At 36.7% G+C, this 16079-nt stretch overlaps 1 protein-coding gene across 1 annotated transcript in view; it reads left to right on the top strand.

Moving 5' to 3' along the window:
* POT1 (protection of telomeres 1) overlaps positions 1–16079 on the top strand; it is a 146459-nt gene that overhangs the window by 92113 nt on the left and 38267 nt on the right. Inside the window, exons 9-10 of the mRNA XM_074942355.1 lie at positions 4339–4629; positions 9097–9252. Of these exons, the coding sequence (XP_074798456.1) occupies positions 4339–4629; positions 9097–9252 (447 nt within the window). The remainder of the gene's footprint in view (positions 1–4338; positions 4630–9096; positions 9253–16079) is intronic.

Raw genomic sequence — 16079 nt, 5'->3', positions numbered from 1 at the left:
TTAATTAACATTGGGAACACAACATATTTACTGAAATATTATATGTTACTTCTCTCTTCCATTACCACCTGCCTTCTTATATGGCCTCAATTATTATGCATCTATTAGGATAAAGGAATTAAAATAGTAAAACCCAAATATAAGAGAGAGAATATGATCAGGATACCATATTACTGAAACTAGTTTAAATTGTGGATTAGTACACTTAAAGTAATGTGACAAAACATTTGCAAAATATAAGGTAATGTTCCAGAAGACATCATTTTGGGAAGGAAAATGTTTTCATAAAAGTAGCTGTCACAGGCATCAATCCTCTATCTCAGGAATAATCTGAGAATCTGATTGAGCTGGTCAAGGTTCGATCACTTGGCAAATTTAGAATAGTAAAAGTTAACTAAGTTGCGTATAATAATTTTAAGATGCTTAAGTAAATTATAACTTTACTGTTTTGCCAATGCCTTATAGCAACATGCAGTATATTCTTTGCCTGGTTTCAGTTTAAGAAGGAATTCATCAGAGAAGACTATCTACAGTGAAATATTGTTCTATTTAAGAAACAAACAAACCCTTTGTCTTGAAACTACCAGACATTCTTTTGAGAAATATGTAAATTATGATCAAGCCTTTGAACTTGTGGCATCCAGGTTTGAAAAAGCTGTCTTCGATTCCTAATCCAGCTGGAAATCAACTTTCAGATTTAGTTTAGATTCTTCTTACTGTAGCAGTTATAAACTAGCTTTATGTTGTCTTTGTGAGGCATTTTGATGATCTATGACAGCAGTAGTTTTATAAAGTCTCTTACGTTGCTCTTGCCTTTATAATTTAACTATCAGTTTTGATGGAAAATTACCTCAAAATTATCCCAGTCTAATATTCAGTTTATTATCACACTTTCCCTTCCATTGAACTAGATAGATAATGTTTTTTTTAAATCCAGATGTATTTGGCTTTTTAAAATCTATTCATGAAGCATTGGAGATTAGCAACTGTTGTGTAAATATATTCTGGGTGAAATCCTGTCCTATTGAAGTATATGGGCGTTTATCTTTGACTTCAGTGGGGTCAGGATTTCGCACTCAATTCTTCAGGTTTAAAATTACTTATCTAGAAGCTCCCTTAAACCATAAGTGAAGGTAGTTGCTTGCTCATTGCAAGCATGGTCCACACCATCTGTTTCGTTGTATTTTTTTTTCCCCCAGTAGATGTTTTGCTACAGTGATAATTATTTATTCCAGAGAGTATCTGTCTTGCCGCCAGCCAAGATTCCAGGAATAATAAAAAGCATTTCTTGTAGGAAAAGGTTATCATCTTTTACTAAATTCACAGGTTAGCTTTATCTACATTTAATTAAAACTAAAATTAGTTTAAACATAGCTATTTTATAGTGTAGCATTGCTTACCATGGTTTGAGAACTATTCACTGTGCTTTAACAAACCACATTTGATGGAACTCTGTCCATGAATTTTCTTTAGATTACACTCCACTTATTTAGTCACAGTCCTTTGCAATGGGCAAGCCAAGAACATTCTCCCTCTATATCATCTGTTCCTTGGTTCTGATGTCTCAGCTAGGTCATTTTTTTTTTCTTTGTAACCCCTGCTCTATGTACTTTTCTGTTCACATTGTCATTTGCTAAATAGTACCATGCATTATTTACCTTATGAACAGCTTTGAGACCTGTGAGTGGCTTCCTCACTTACCCAAACTTAAGGAATTTCACAGAAAAAACTCTTCACTTCAAGATCATTTGTTAATGTCCTCCATCATGCTTTTTGAGGTCTACTCTCTTATGTTTCATTTCCTTTACTGCTTAATTACTGTGCTTAACTGTGTTTGTCTCTGATTTCAATTGTAATAAACTAAGGTTACTCATAGAGACCGTAGAAGCATGGCACACACAAACAGAGCCCATAAGAAAGGAGCATGAGATCAAGGCTATAGTCAGCGAAAATAGTCTAAATTGAAGGGATAGATGAAAGCTCAAAGGATTCCACATGAGCCAGTATAGTTTCCTGTCTTACTTACACAGGAAGTTAAGAGCTTCATAAACTTCTCTCTCTTAGGTCTAGTGGTGAGTTTTCAGTCTGTAAGTTGCTGAGATACTATGGCAATGGGTACTTGATAAATTATTGAACAAATAAATGGGAAATAAAAGCAAAACATCTGTGAGAGGGATTCATTTGAAATGCCACATAAAATATTTGATGATATAGCTGAAATCTTTTTGATCATAGATAAATGAATAAAACTGAAGAAAGAAGGCTTTCCTTTTCCCTCAGTGCTGCATAGTTTTGTGCATAGTATAGAATATATTGCCAGTGTCAGCAGCAGAGCTAAAGGCTATTCATTTATCATGGGTCTATGCTGTTTATAATAGAAGTTTACTTTTTTTGCATTGAGGTGGGAGTTAGGAGACAGAGTTGATTCACTTCAAAAGAATTATGAAAAATGCATACATTCCAGATTTATATCTTTTGTTCTTCTGTTGTTGTTGTTTTTTTTTTTTTGGTTGGTTGGTTTTAGCTAAAGGTCAAAAGATTAAAATTTATAACATTATCTTTAGGAAAAGCTACCTCATGAAATGCTGCTTACTTTATCTGTCAGGTCTAGAGAATATATAAGTGCATGTAAGGTTGGATTTTATCCTAGAAATGATCCTTAAGGCATTTATAATTGTAGACAAAGTAGCAAGGATTAAGGGACTTCCTGATATCAAGCCCTCTTTAGCTGCTTTGTTTACAAATTGATAACGTTTATTTATTTATTTGTATATTTATGTTACAGATTATGCTCTGGAAATGTTGGCAAATTCTTTATTAAATCTCCTGCTGTTTAGAACAGTTTTGTAGTACAGGTTCTTTTGGGTTTGTGCTATTTTCTAAATTGCTAAAGTATTTAATTGGCCTGAAAACAGGGCACTGGGAACCCTGTACTGATCATTTTACAGCATGGCTAAGATCTAGGGTGTAGAAATGGCAAAATTATTCAGATGAGTTATTCTGAACAATTACTACCTTTTGATAGCCAACTCTTAAATTATATAGGGCTGGATTACCCAATTGGCGAAGTGAGCCAGTGCCTAGAGCTCCTGTTTATGGATCATATCACGTATGTGAGGATGTCCTATTGACATCACATAGAGACTGGAGAATATGAGGAGCAGACTGTCTGCTGCTTGAGGGAACGCTTCAGGATTTGAGCTTTCCAGAATGCATTGGATAGTGGCAAGCATAAGTTAAATCAGTCATTTGGCAGGCAGGTGTCCATTGCAGGAAGAAGAATATTTGGGACTCAGAACTCCCATTAAGGTAAGTTACATGCATGAATCAAGGGGGAAATTGATCTATTTATTGTGTTGTCATAAGAGTAGAAGTATAGCTCACAGAATTGGTGTATTTTATTATTGAGGAACTGAAGGGGCAATGTTCAACAGTCTACTTTATTAGCTGGCAGTGTGGTCTAATATATAAGGAGGTGGACTGGGAATTATGATACTGGGGCTCTATCAGTGGTCTGCTTAGTAACCTGTGGCAAGCCATAAGAAAATAAGAACAGCCCTATTGAGCCCACTAGTCTGTCTTCCGACAGTGCCCAGTGACAGATGCTTCAAAGGTAATGAACAGAACACAGCATCCAGTGAGGTGAGCTGTTGCTCACGAAAGCTTATGCTCAGATAAATTGATTAGTCTCTAAGGTGCCACAAATACTCCTTTTCTTTTTGCGGATACAGACTAACACGGCTGCTACTCTGAAACTAACAATTATTGAGTGATCCATCGCCTGTTGTTCAGTTCCAGCTTCTGGCAGTCAAAGGTTTATGGACACCCAGAGCATGGGTTGCATCCCTGACCAACTTGGCTAATAACTGTTGATGGAGCTATCTTGCATGAACTTATCTAATTTTTTTTAACCCAGTTATACTTTTGACCTTCACCTCACCCTGTGCCTCTTTTCCTCATCTGTAAAGGGTAGTGGGGCAGATGCTTATCTCCATTTGGAAAGCACTTTGAGGTCGATGAATGAAAAGCTTTATATGGGAGCTAATTATTTTTATAATTTATTTACATATGCATTTTGGATCCTACCAGTACAGGAATTATTGGTGTTAGGTTGCATTTTCTGTTGCTTGTCTGGTTGGTTTTCTGGGTGTATTCATTTGTTTTGGTGTCTTTTCATTTGGTTCCTCCCTCCATATGTGTTCTTATTTTGTAGGACTAATACATTTTAAAGAGCAATAACAGGCAACAATCATTTTTATGCATATAAAATATTGAAATTTTCATACATTTTCATGCACTGTAGTCAATATTTTTTTTCTTCCTGTTTTTGTGTTGTAGATCAGGGAATACAATGAACAGATGCAGGGGATTACTGGTATTGGCTTTGCATCCTTGACATTTGATGGAACCGTAGGAGCACCGATAGTGCCTCGAACCTCTAGTAAATCGTACTCTTTCACAGAAGAAGAACAGAAAACAATAGAAGAACTACGTATGTGGGCAGCTAGTAATCTTTCAGTCTGTGGGCCAACAGCAAAATTGTCTGGTGTCCAGCCAATGCTGTTTTTTGACCTTACTTGCCAGCTTGTAGGGAAGGCAGAAGTGGATGGATCTTCCTTTCTTCTCAAGGTGGATTTTTAAACAATTTAAATAATTTAAATAGTTGTTACAGATTGACTATTAGATTCTTATTTCAAGGCTTTATGTTTCAGGGTTTTAATGAATTCACTCAATCTTATATTTAAATAATGTTATATAAGAGTCTTTTCGACATCTAAGGGTTATTTTAGTAAATATATGATCCTCAACCAGTTCACTTTCATACAAATTCATACTTTCATTTGTCTTTAAAGACATTCAGCTCACCTATTCCTCTAGAATTATTCACAAATATTTGTGTGACAAGGTATGTGTTCAGAATAGGATTTCACAAGCATTTGTAGTTTGAAATTACAGAATTTCTTAATGCTGAAAAAATGATATTGTCTGTTTTAAGTTTTTACATTGTTGCTAGTTAAATAACAGACTTCTTTTATGTACACTTCTCTGTATTATGTTTCATTAGAACAGAAGCAGGATATAATTTAATGCACTATGTAGCATTGTTTAGCATATGGATGGATGGATGGAGTATGCTATCTTTTTGAGGTATTTGAGTTAGCCTTTATAAGTTATGCCTAAATTCTTTACAGAATCAGTGCTTGAGTAAAGAAACAAAATACAGTGTGTCACACTGTTTGAAAGCACTTTCAGGGAATTAATACTTAACATCAGCTAAGTGAAAAGGGATCTGTGTGTGTAATTTTCCTGAATTAGAAACAGCGACAGTGGACTGATTTTATCCTGAAACCCCTCCATGAGTTCACTGTTAACAAATAAGAGACAGTCTGATGTTTTCCATCTGAGTATTTCTGCTTTTATGTGTAGTAACGCCAAGAAACAATTATCTGAAGCCATATTTTAGTATTTTTAGATAGGCAGAAAATAGTGCATTATTCCTTCATTTAAGCAGCATAGGTGTTCTCATGAAGAACATTGTTTACATGACATAAAAAGGAATGTTATTTAAACTACATCCTGCAACATGCCCTACAGCTGTTACAAACATTTTAATTCAAACAAACCCATGTAAAATGGATGTCAAACAAGGACTAATAAAATGATTTAAGTACTTTATGAACTGGAAGTAAAATGTTCATAGTTCATTACCTCAATGAGCACACGTTCGTGCTGTGAGATCCTTTTGTAAGGACACAGGCAAGTAATTTATTAAATTGTTTATCTTTCATTGCTTTCTGTTTATTTGAAGTTCCATAGACTCTTGCATTTGTGTCAGTTTTATATAAGCAAAAGAACAACTGGGAGAGGGGGAAATAAAGGCTTGACTTGTGAAGCATGTTAGATCAATTTATTTGTACTAGTAACCTTGACAGTGTCATTTTTGTAGGAGTAGCATAAAGATATTACCACATAAAACTGCATTTAAATATAGCAGTTAAACAGATTCAAAAATGCTAATTTTGGGGTTAATATTGTTATGGCATTGTTAATGCACTCCTTGGTGCCTATGTGCTAAAGTCTATCTGATTCTCTGTCAGACATTGATCTTGCTATAAGCAAGGCTCATACTTTTGGCAGGGTCTTGGCTAGCCTGTGCTGAATTGCTAAAAGGTAGTGTCCATGCCACCACCATTTCATATAGTTCAGATGGTGCTCTTGATTAAGTCTTTGTTCTTATGATTTAAAGCAATGATTAATTTGACTGTTTAATAATTTTCAGCAGACCAGTTGCTCAGTGAATAAGTATGTGAAGGTAGTCATCATTGTGGTGGCCTAACAGACCTTTTGATGTTCACTCAGAGAAACAATCAAACTTACTTCCAGGGCTTTGTGCGTGGCCAATAGTATTTGTTTAACCAGTTTTTGATATTGTATTTGTTGCACAGAACTAATAAACCAAATGACCAGTAACAGTGCTGTGCAAAAAAATGAGCAAAGAGCAATTGGCAGGTGCTTACCAACTGCTCTGAGAATTTTCTGTTTAAATTGGGGATACTCAAATCCTCACACTGGAGCAAAAGCTATCAGCAGCAGGTGATGAAGAAGGAAAAATAAAACTGAATTTTTAATGCATAAACAAGATGAAGTTTACAAGATTAAAAGACTTATCGCTTCCTTCATTAAATTGCCTCTGCCCACCTCTATCATAAGAATAGTGTGCCATGCCGTGGAACCATTCAAAGCTGTAAAGCAACTAAGGGGTGCATGGATGTCTCCTACTGCAACGTTTTGTATCCATGAGTATAAAAGGCCTCCACCCCAAGCTGTCCCTGTCTTTCCATCAGCTGTGAAGGACCAGTTCCTGTTTCGTGCACAGGTTTGATTTAGTTAGCGTACTAAATAACCTTTTTAGCCTTTTAAATAGCCTAATGTTCAAATTTTTGGTTCATAGTGTAACAGGAGTTGGTCCCTGCGGTAGGAGGGATGGAGAAATGGACAGGTCTTTAAAGAAAAAGTGTCAGTGGCTTCTTGTTCTAGAAAAATATTGGTTCCATCTACTCATTCCCAGTGTTTCAACTGCTTAAGAAGGAAGCTTGAGCTTCATTCACATCTATGAAAGTAGAGAAGGAACCACAGATTAAAGACCTTTCTTGGAAGAGGCCTTAGTGGCTAATGGGTATGAAAAGGGATATCCTTAAAAGGACTCCATAGGTCCTTCAGGTTTCTCCAGCTATCAAAAATTAAATAGTTGTCCTTAGATCTGACGGGGGAATAAGCTCTTTGGATCAGAGTTTATCAGTTCCCTCTTTTGAGTGTTGGACTACAGAGTTGTTCCAAATACAGCCAGGTGGAAAATGGGGGGGGAAATTTTATCAAAATCCACACACACTGCTGCTTTTTCTGTCAATTGACCGGCTCTACTCCTGAGACCAACCGTAAAAGAAATCCTTGGTGCCTTAGTCCACTTCTTTAAAGTACAAAAATACTGGCAACTTTTTAATAGGTCAGGTAACTTAGGCACCAGTATGCCAAATCAGGTAAGATGTTGATCCAAAGTTGGTTCCAGTTATGCCCGGGTGCAGTTGTCTGTGGAAGTTAGAACTTCTTAGGATCCATGGCAGCAAGTTCCTTTTCCTGCTCTGGGTCTTCAATGTGGGTGGCTTTCTTCTTTTGTCTGCTTTGTCAGGTTGAGCAGATGTGTTTTCTCTTGCTTTTTTGCACATGATTTGTATTTCTTGTAAATGCTTCTCTTGAGGGCCCTTCAAACAGGAGATATCTTTCTGTCTAAGCTACAGGAAGTAGACAAAAAGGGAAAAGTCTTGTCTTTTCTTTTGCAGATTACCTCTACAGATGCTAGCTCTTGGGAAAACATGCTTTGGCACCATGTATTGAGAACTATCTAGAAAACAGTGTCCATTGGGGTTGTAAGCGTGTCTCCTTGTAGATCCAACATCTAAGTGTTACGGCCCCATCTACCCTTAGTTTCTTTCCTACACTGTAAACAGCAGCTTTCTGAACCATTATTTTATTACAACCATTATTGTCTACTTTGGTAATAACCTTGCCACTTTATTTCATAGGGTATAAATTGTAGTTTTAAGAAGCTAGTAACTGCTAATAGTTTAGCCTTTAATTTAGGTCTCTGTTGTTGTGATGCCCTAGCCTGGTAATTTGCTCTGTTGCCAATTATCCCCATGTGGACCTACATACAGAATTCCAGATTTGAATGGTATATATCAAATGACAATAAAATGTCCATAATGAACCACCGCACCAGATACCTTCAGCCCTGGGAGAAAACAACTCTTTTTAGAGAGTTCCTAGCATGTACTCACTTTTCCTCCTTTGGTCTGCCTTCCACAGCAGTAGTAGCAAAAACGTCTATTGACAGAGAGGAATCTTTGAAAGGCCAGCTAAACACCAGTGGGTGCATCTCCTCCAACTGAGTACCATGAGAGAACCCACCAAAAGATTTCCAGGGCTGGGTTCTTAAGACCAGGTACAATTTTTATACTTGAGAGAAGTTTTTTTCCTTCTCCCAATCCACCTGCCTGATAAGCATCCTAGAAAATCAAGTCCATGTTAATAAGAGGGCCAAATTGTCTCTAGACATTCCCTCAAGCAGTCTTTGTGTCACATACTACACCAGATCTGTGGCACTTCCATTACTCTCCACCACTACTACTTGGTTTTTAAATTTGGCTTTTCTTAAGGTGGTGTTCAGGCTAAGATGTTAAATTTACTTTTTGAAGGACTGGGCTTGTTCATCATAAAGACTGACAAAGTTTGGAGAGGGAAAAAAAAGGTAGTGAATACCAATTTAGAGTATGTGTAGCATAAAAAAATATATATAGGGGCTATGATCGACACTACTTAAACTTGAAAAATTGCTGCTGAACCAAGTGAGTGTTTTTCTTAGTTAAGGAGGAAAGTAACTTTAGTAACTATTTTGACTCACAATATTTAATCATGTGAAGGTAAGTCGTTACATATGTTTGTAACAATTTAATCTAAAGTAATCAACTTTTTAAACCTTTTGTTTTGCACATTAAAAGTATTAAAAGGGATTGTTGAAATAATTTCTTTTCATGGCAGGTATGGGATGGTACAAAATGTCCCTACCCATCTTGGAAGGTGCTTGTGGAAGAAAGTGACCTTGAAGGAGATAAAGTTCTTATCCATCAACTGAGAAATCTGATTGTAGACATTCTAGTTTACGATAACCATGTGAAACTGGCAAAATCACTGAAGGTAACAGAGAAGTCAGTATTCTTAACTTTAATTTTACTGGATTTTTTGTTGTTGTTTTTTTTGTTTTGGATTCATTTCAAGAAAGCTAGCTATCCACTTCTGCATGTGATGACTTTGTTTCCAATGTGCTTTTTATCCTTTACGATCTTTCCTGTACACGCTATTTTAGTGCAGATCACCTTCAGCAGGTGTGAAACAGCCTCATTACCTTAAAATCACTATGAAAAATTATCCTTCCAATTAAACAGCTCTTTCCAAATATTGTAATGTCATTCATTACCATGTGAACGTAATGCATTATGGAAAATGTACTCTATAGTTGAAAATTATTTATTGGAACTGATGTAAAATGGGGTTAAATTTGTTGCCCAATTAAATGATAATTCTACAGTCTACAAAAGGGTATTGCATATTCTGTGAAGTCTGCTGCATTCTGCAATACATATCTTGTTTTAGTGGGTCAGTAATGTTGATTATACTTAGGGAAAAGAACAACATAATTAAACATGTTTCAGAGTAGCAGCCGTGTTAGTCTGTATTCGCAAAAAGAAAAGGAGTACTTGTGGCACCTTAGAGACTAACAAATTTATTTGAGCATAAGCTTTCCTGAGCTTATGCTCAAATAAATTTGTTAGTCTCTAAGCCCTGGTCTACACTAGGACTTTAGGTCGAATTTAGCAGCATTAAATCGATGTAAACTTGCACCCGTCCACACGATGAAGCCCTTTTTTCGACTCAAAGGGGTCTTAAAATCGATTTCCTTACACCACCCCTGACAAGTGGATTAACGCTTAAATCGGCCTTGCCGGGTCAAATTTGGGGGTACTGTGGACACAATTCGATGGTATTGGCCTCCGGGAGGTATCCCAGAGTGCTCCATTGTGACCGCTCTGGACAGCACTCTCAACTCAGATGCACTGGCCAGGTAGGAAAAGAACCGCAAACTTTTGAATCTCATTTCCGGAGACTGCGGGAATTGTAGGATAGCTACCCACAGTGCAACACTCCGGAAGTCGACGCTTGCCTCGGTACTGTGGAAGCACTCCGCCGAGTTAATGCACTTAGAGCATTTTCTGTGAGGACACACACTCGAATATATAAAAACGATTTCTAAAAAACCGACTTCTATAAATTTGACCTAATTTCGTAGTGTAGACATACCCTAAGGTGCCACAAGTACTCCTTTTCTTTTTATAATTAAACATTTGATCTTTAGCAACAGTACCATCTTGCTTCTGAATAAAATAGATTAGCAGAAAATGTAGCTTTCATTTTACAGCATGACTATTACACTATTTAAGATATCCTTGGTTTTAGGATCAATTTTATAAGTAATTGGGGAGGGGAGAGTGTAGATATATTTTTATGTTGAAAATATTAATCCAGTGTTATGGGTAGACTTAAAATCAATTTGCAATACTGATACATTAATAAATAAAGACATGTTCATGAGTAATTTGCAGATGAGAAGATGGCTCTTGTTTATGTAAGAATTGTTAACTATATTGGTCACACAGTTATTTTTATTAATCTTAGATTTTTTCCCAAATATAGATTTATCTCTTGCTAAAAGATTCACTCCAAAAGCAATGTTGAACAGTACTGTCTGAGAATTAGGAGGAGAAAGTCTACATTTTTTAAGATTCTAAAGATGATCAGTTTTCTTTTACTGTGAAGTCTTGGGTGTTTGTAGCACCACCCCCAATCCTTCTCAGCCAGTAATGTTTGTAATAGAAGTTTCCCCTCCTGAATCCAGGTTTTAATGTAAGAACATAATACGTGGGGTGGTTTCATAAGCTGCCTCTACTTTTCTTCCCATTTATCTCTTCCGGCTTCCTTCTTGTATCTCATACATCTGTTCTTGTCTATGCTGACCAGCAAGTTATGTTTATGTTCCTATCATCTGTTTTGTCACATTCGCATAGCATGATTAGATTTTCAGGTGAAGACAAGCCCTAGGAAGGTCTCTCCAGACACAACTTAGTCAAACATCTTTCAGAGAGAATGTGATATCTGTGCTTTGCTGCCCTGTTTGGCCCAGCATGCAAGAACCATAAGGTGATTTTAGGAACCTGAATTCCTAATACAGAGTAACAATAAAAGGGTTTTGCTGATCCTATGTAAGCCAAGGTTTCTGCTCCAAGAACCTTGCAGTAAAAGTACAGATAAAGGAGATGAGGAAGAACATATTGTGACACTGTATGGAGTTTGGGGGACACTTAGGGATATTATGAATACCAATATTATAAAATTGCGATGAGTTATGCCAGATATACCATGTAAGGTATATGCAAAAATGTTGTAATTTGCCAAATATGATAATCTTGTTTATATGTTTGTATCACCTTTATATTATGAGTTATAGATATGTATGTATGTCTGTATTTCAAAACTTGTGCTATGCTTCTGGGTGACACCCCCAGACAGTCTGGCATTAGCACTGCTTAGCCCATTAAGTAGCCCATTAAGGACCATCAGCTATACAATTGACCCATTGAGAGAAGGCAAGGGGTGTGCCTTCTGACTCGGCAAAGCATGCAGGGACATGCCTATGGACAGAACTCTAAGGTTTCCAGGCCATGTGCCTGGCAGCTTGTGTTTGGGACAAAGGTAGCACAAGCCCCATGGCAAAAGACTATAAAATGCACCTGCATCTTCTCCATTTTGTCTTTAATTCCTGCTTCTTACCTCTGGTATAACCTTTCTGCAAACGAAGCTCTGAACAAAGGACTGAATGACCCATCCAAGCTGTGGATGTGTTCTAGAGGGACTTTCAAGCCAGTAAACTGACCAATACTGCTAGGAATCTGATATATGGACTTCAAAGTCTTTCTTTGTATGTATGTGACTGTTTTACCATTTAAAATCTCTCTTCTTGTTCTTCCTTTTTTCTTTATAATAAACCTTTAGTTTTAGACACTAAAGGATTGGCTGACAGTGTGGTATTTTGGGTAACATCCAAACCTATACTGACCTGGTGATATGGCTGACTCTTTGGGGTCAGAAAAACATTTGGTACATGTGAGCAGTGTTTTTTAAATAACTTCTCACTGTACTGGACCTAGGTGCTGATTTGGAACCAGAGAACTGGAATGCAATCCAGGGGGCTGTGTAATTTCTTTTTTTGCTTCTTGATAATCAGTGTGGGGGATCAGAAGACGAGTTTGGGACTTGTTGGGGAGTTTAACTTCAGTGTTACCCACCAGTCTTGGGAGTATCTGCTCTCCCTTTTTGCAGCCTGCCCTGACATTAGCATTTCCAGTGAGGGCTACCCCAGGCCCACCAGGGCACACATATGTAACAAGAATGTGTTTTACATGCTTAGGTTTAGTACATATCTTGTAGGTCCAGATTGTTGCGTGTATGTTTATGTTGCAATTTTATGAGTATATATCTTTTGAAATTTCTATTACAGGCAAAACTAAATCTATCTTAGGTACTTATATGGCTCATGATACCATACGATCTGAACACCTCCCAATCTTTGATGTATTTATCATCAGGTAGGAGGAAAGTGCTATTATCCCCATTTTACAGATGAGGAATGGAGGCACAGAGACTAGGTGACTTGCCTGTGGTGGAGCGGGGAAGCCTGTGGTGGAGCAGGAAATTGAACCCTGGTCTCCCAAATCCCAGCCTAACCACTGAGTAATCCTTTCTCTCTGGTTGGTAATGGAAGACTAGCCAAAATAACTGAATTTCTAGGAAGGGCTTGAGTTGAGATGGTTTGGACCCTGGGAGAATGGAGACTGTTCAAGTGTAGTGTCAATGTGGGGATGGGGGATGTTTAGAGGTGAAATTGATGATAATGATGGTGATGAAGAAAAAGGGTTTGGTAAAGTGGAAAACGTTGATAAAGCAAAATGCACTAATGGGAAGTGCAATAGAAAATGAGAACACATAGCAGCAGAGGCAGAATGTACTGCATCTTATTAGAAGGATTGGTGAGGGGAAAGATGGGAAGAAAGAAGGGAGACCTGGGAAGAAAGAAGAGAGACCTGAGAAGAGGAGACTGCATTATGCACATCCTTGTTATCTCTTGCCTGAGCAAGACTTTTGGCCGTGGAGATAAAGGAAGGGGCACATTTTGTATGTGTTATAGATGAAGAAGTGACAGCACTTTGCACAAATTTGGATTTGAAACTAGGAGGACAGAAAGAGTATTGGAAAATTACCCCAAGATTGTGAACCTGCAAAGTTCAGGGAGCTGTGCCTGCGCAAAATATTGATGGCACAGTATGATTCGTCAAGTAAGCATTCATATATCGCTGGAATTCACTAGAATTTTTAAGACATACATTTTCTTAACTACAGGCTAAATCAGAATTGTAGGCATTGAGCCTTCTTTGTATTCATTTACAGACTTAAATTTTTGCTATAATAGGTGGTTTTAATTTAGGTGAGATTACAGTAAAAATGTGGATTCCAGCTGCTGCATGCTGAAATTTTACAAATCTTTGAAGTTTAATGTTTGTGTGCACTCAATTTTGCTTATTTGTCATACAGAATAGACTCATAATTAAAACTTCAGATGTTCTTTGTAAAAGGGAGAGATGCTTTAATAAAGGACTTGCTATACATATGAGGGAATGTTTGCAAGAGACGTGACTGAAATAATCTGTGGTCATATTATTTCATGTAATACGTCATGTAATACAGGCTTTTGTTATGCACAGACGAGGAAATCACCTAATCCTGTGCTTAACTCTGAGCACATACTTAAAATTCTTTTGAAGTCAATGTGATTTAAGTAAAAATCTAAGTGCTTTCCAGAATAGGTATTAATATAGGAATGCCCGTAATAGGTATTGCAATTTAGGAGGTGTTTTGACAATTTCAGGATGGTAGAACCAATAAAATACTACGCTATTTGTTGGTACATCCTTTTTTCCTTTGAAATTCCTTTAGAATTGTGTTTTCATGTGAATTGCTGTTAAAATGGTAGGTTACACTTTCCAGTATCATCATGTACTGTTTGGAATAACAGCAGCAGCTTTGAATAATGATGTTTTAATGTAAGAATAATCTCCTTTACCCAGACTTGTTATCAAGAAGTCAATAGCAAAGACTGTATAAAAACAAAATATTTAATTTTATTTTAAAATTGCATGCATTTGAAAGCATTCTGACAAGGAGCAAGAAAAGATCATAGTAGAGAAATTGGGTAGTGCAGGATAGTCAATTTATAACAAATCATGAAGCATGGCATCAGAATATATCTTCATGCTTATTCCCTGCAAGAGTTTGTAAAAACAACTATATTGTCTTTCAGTATATGCCAGAGAGAACTAAAGATCTGAGTATATTATATACATCTTTTTTTCCAGTCAGATTATGAATAGGGTTTTCTGTTGGGAAAACTAAAAATTAGTAAGACTATGACTACACTGTAATTACTACTGATAAATAGGCTTTATTTTATGTACGGTTGCTGCCTTCATTTCCCCATCAGGTCAGAATATAGCTCTTCAGCATTGCTGCATTGGGAGAGATGTAAATGTACATTGTCCCAGCAGATGCTCCTGTATTTATTGTACCAGCAAGCAGAGTATCTCTTGGAATATAAGAAAACATGGCACCTTCTGAACAGGGTAGACAGTCAGGCAGGGCCATGGTCCTTCCCCACCCCGACCTCTTCGTGTGTGTGTGTGTGTGTGTGTGTGTGTGTGAGTTCTAAATCTCTTTAGGTCTTTTGTTCCTCAGTGCAAGGTCTCTGATTGTGTTGCTTGTTCCTGACTCTCACTTCTGAAGGACTGGACACAATTTAACCCATTATGTATTGCTATGTAGAATGTGGATAAGACAGAATGGTCATCCATATATGTTGAACAGAAATCATTTTGAGTTTTGCAAGTGGATTAGAAAGTTAATATTTGCTCACTGGTACCATAGAGAGCACCAAAGTTAATTGGAAATTGATCATATTAGATACCAGTGTACACTAATTATTGGCCAGTATTGGCTTTTTAATGACTGCCACTCTTAATGTTCTTTAAAATACTGTGCATTCTTTTTAACAAACATAGGCATTGTCCTGTATGGTTTAGGATAGTGGGGAGAACTTCGTTTGCTGAAAATTTGCTTTAGCTTTTAATTTTACTTGCCTTAAATATCTTATGTAAATTTGTTATTTATCATATATTTTATTTGTCATATTTTCGTCTATTGTCGTTTTTAGAATCATCATCTATTAATTATATTGGTACCTACTTCTGGTATGTTCTTGAATGCTATCTGGAATGTTTTGTTGTTGATTTCCATTTTGATGTTTCGTTAACATTTTTTTTAAACATACTTGTCATACAGGTGCCAGTTGTAGTTCATTAAGAGGATTGTTCTAGTTCAAGTTCAAGTAAGGAGAGCTGTTTCTTGTCTCTAGTCATTGACATCTATAATTGAAGATGTCATTTATAGAGACTGATAGTGGCAGTGCTCTTTTTTTAATGTTTTTTTCCTGGTGGATTATATCTTAGCACCGGCTAAAATATAAAGAAGTGTCATATGCTTTTTGTACAAGCATTCTGTGAATTGGGAGTTGATATTACTTAGCATGTTCAAAGCTTCTTGCTTAACATGATGCTAACAATATGCAATGCTGCCTCCCAAAGGAATTTATATATATTACGCTTTCTTACATAGGGTATAATCAATTAATGTTATACTGTGTTGCTATTCATAACCTGTACAACCGTTTTAATATATGACGCTACTGGTTATAATTATATCACTTTACTTATAAGCAGTTATCAAATGTCTAAAACAAATTAATAGTATCACTAAGAATGAAAAGACATCTATGTGTATGTGATCAAAATATAAATACGGGG

This window comes from Natator depressus, chromosome 1 (assembly GCF_965152275.1).
Source record: "Natator depressus isolate rNatDep1 chromosome 1, rNatDep2.hap1, whole genome shotgun sequence".
Classification (NCBI taxonomy): Eukaryota; Metazoa; Chordata; order Testudines; family Cheloniidae; genus Natator; species Natator depressus.
Note: the sequence above shows the minus strand (reverse complement) of the source record. Positions and strands in the feature narration are given on the sequence as shown.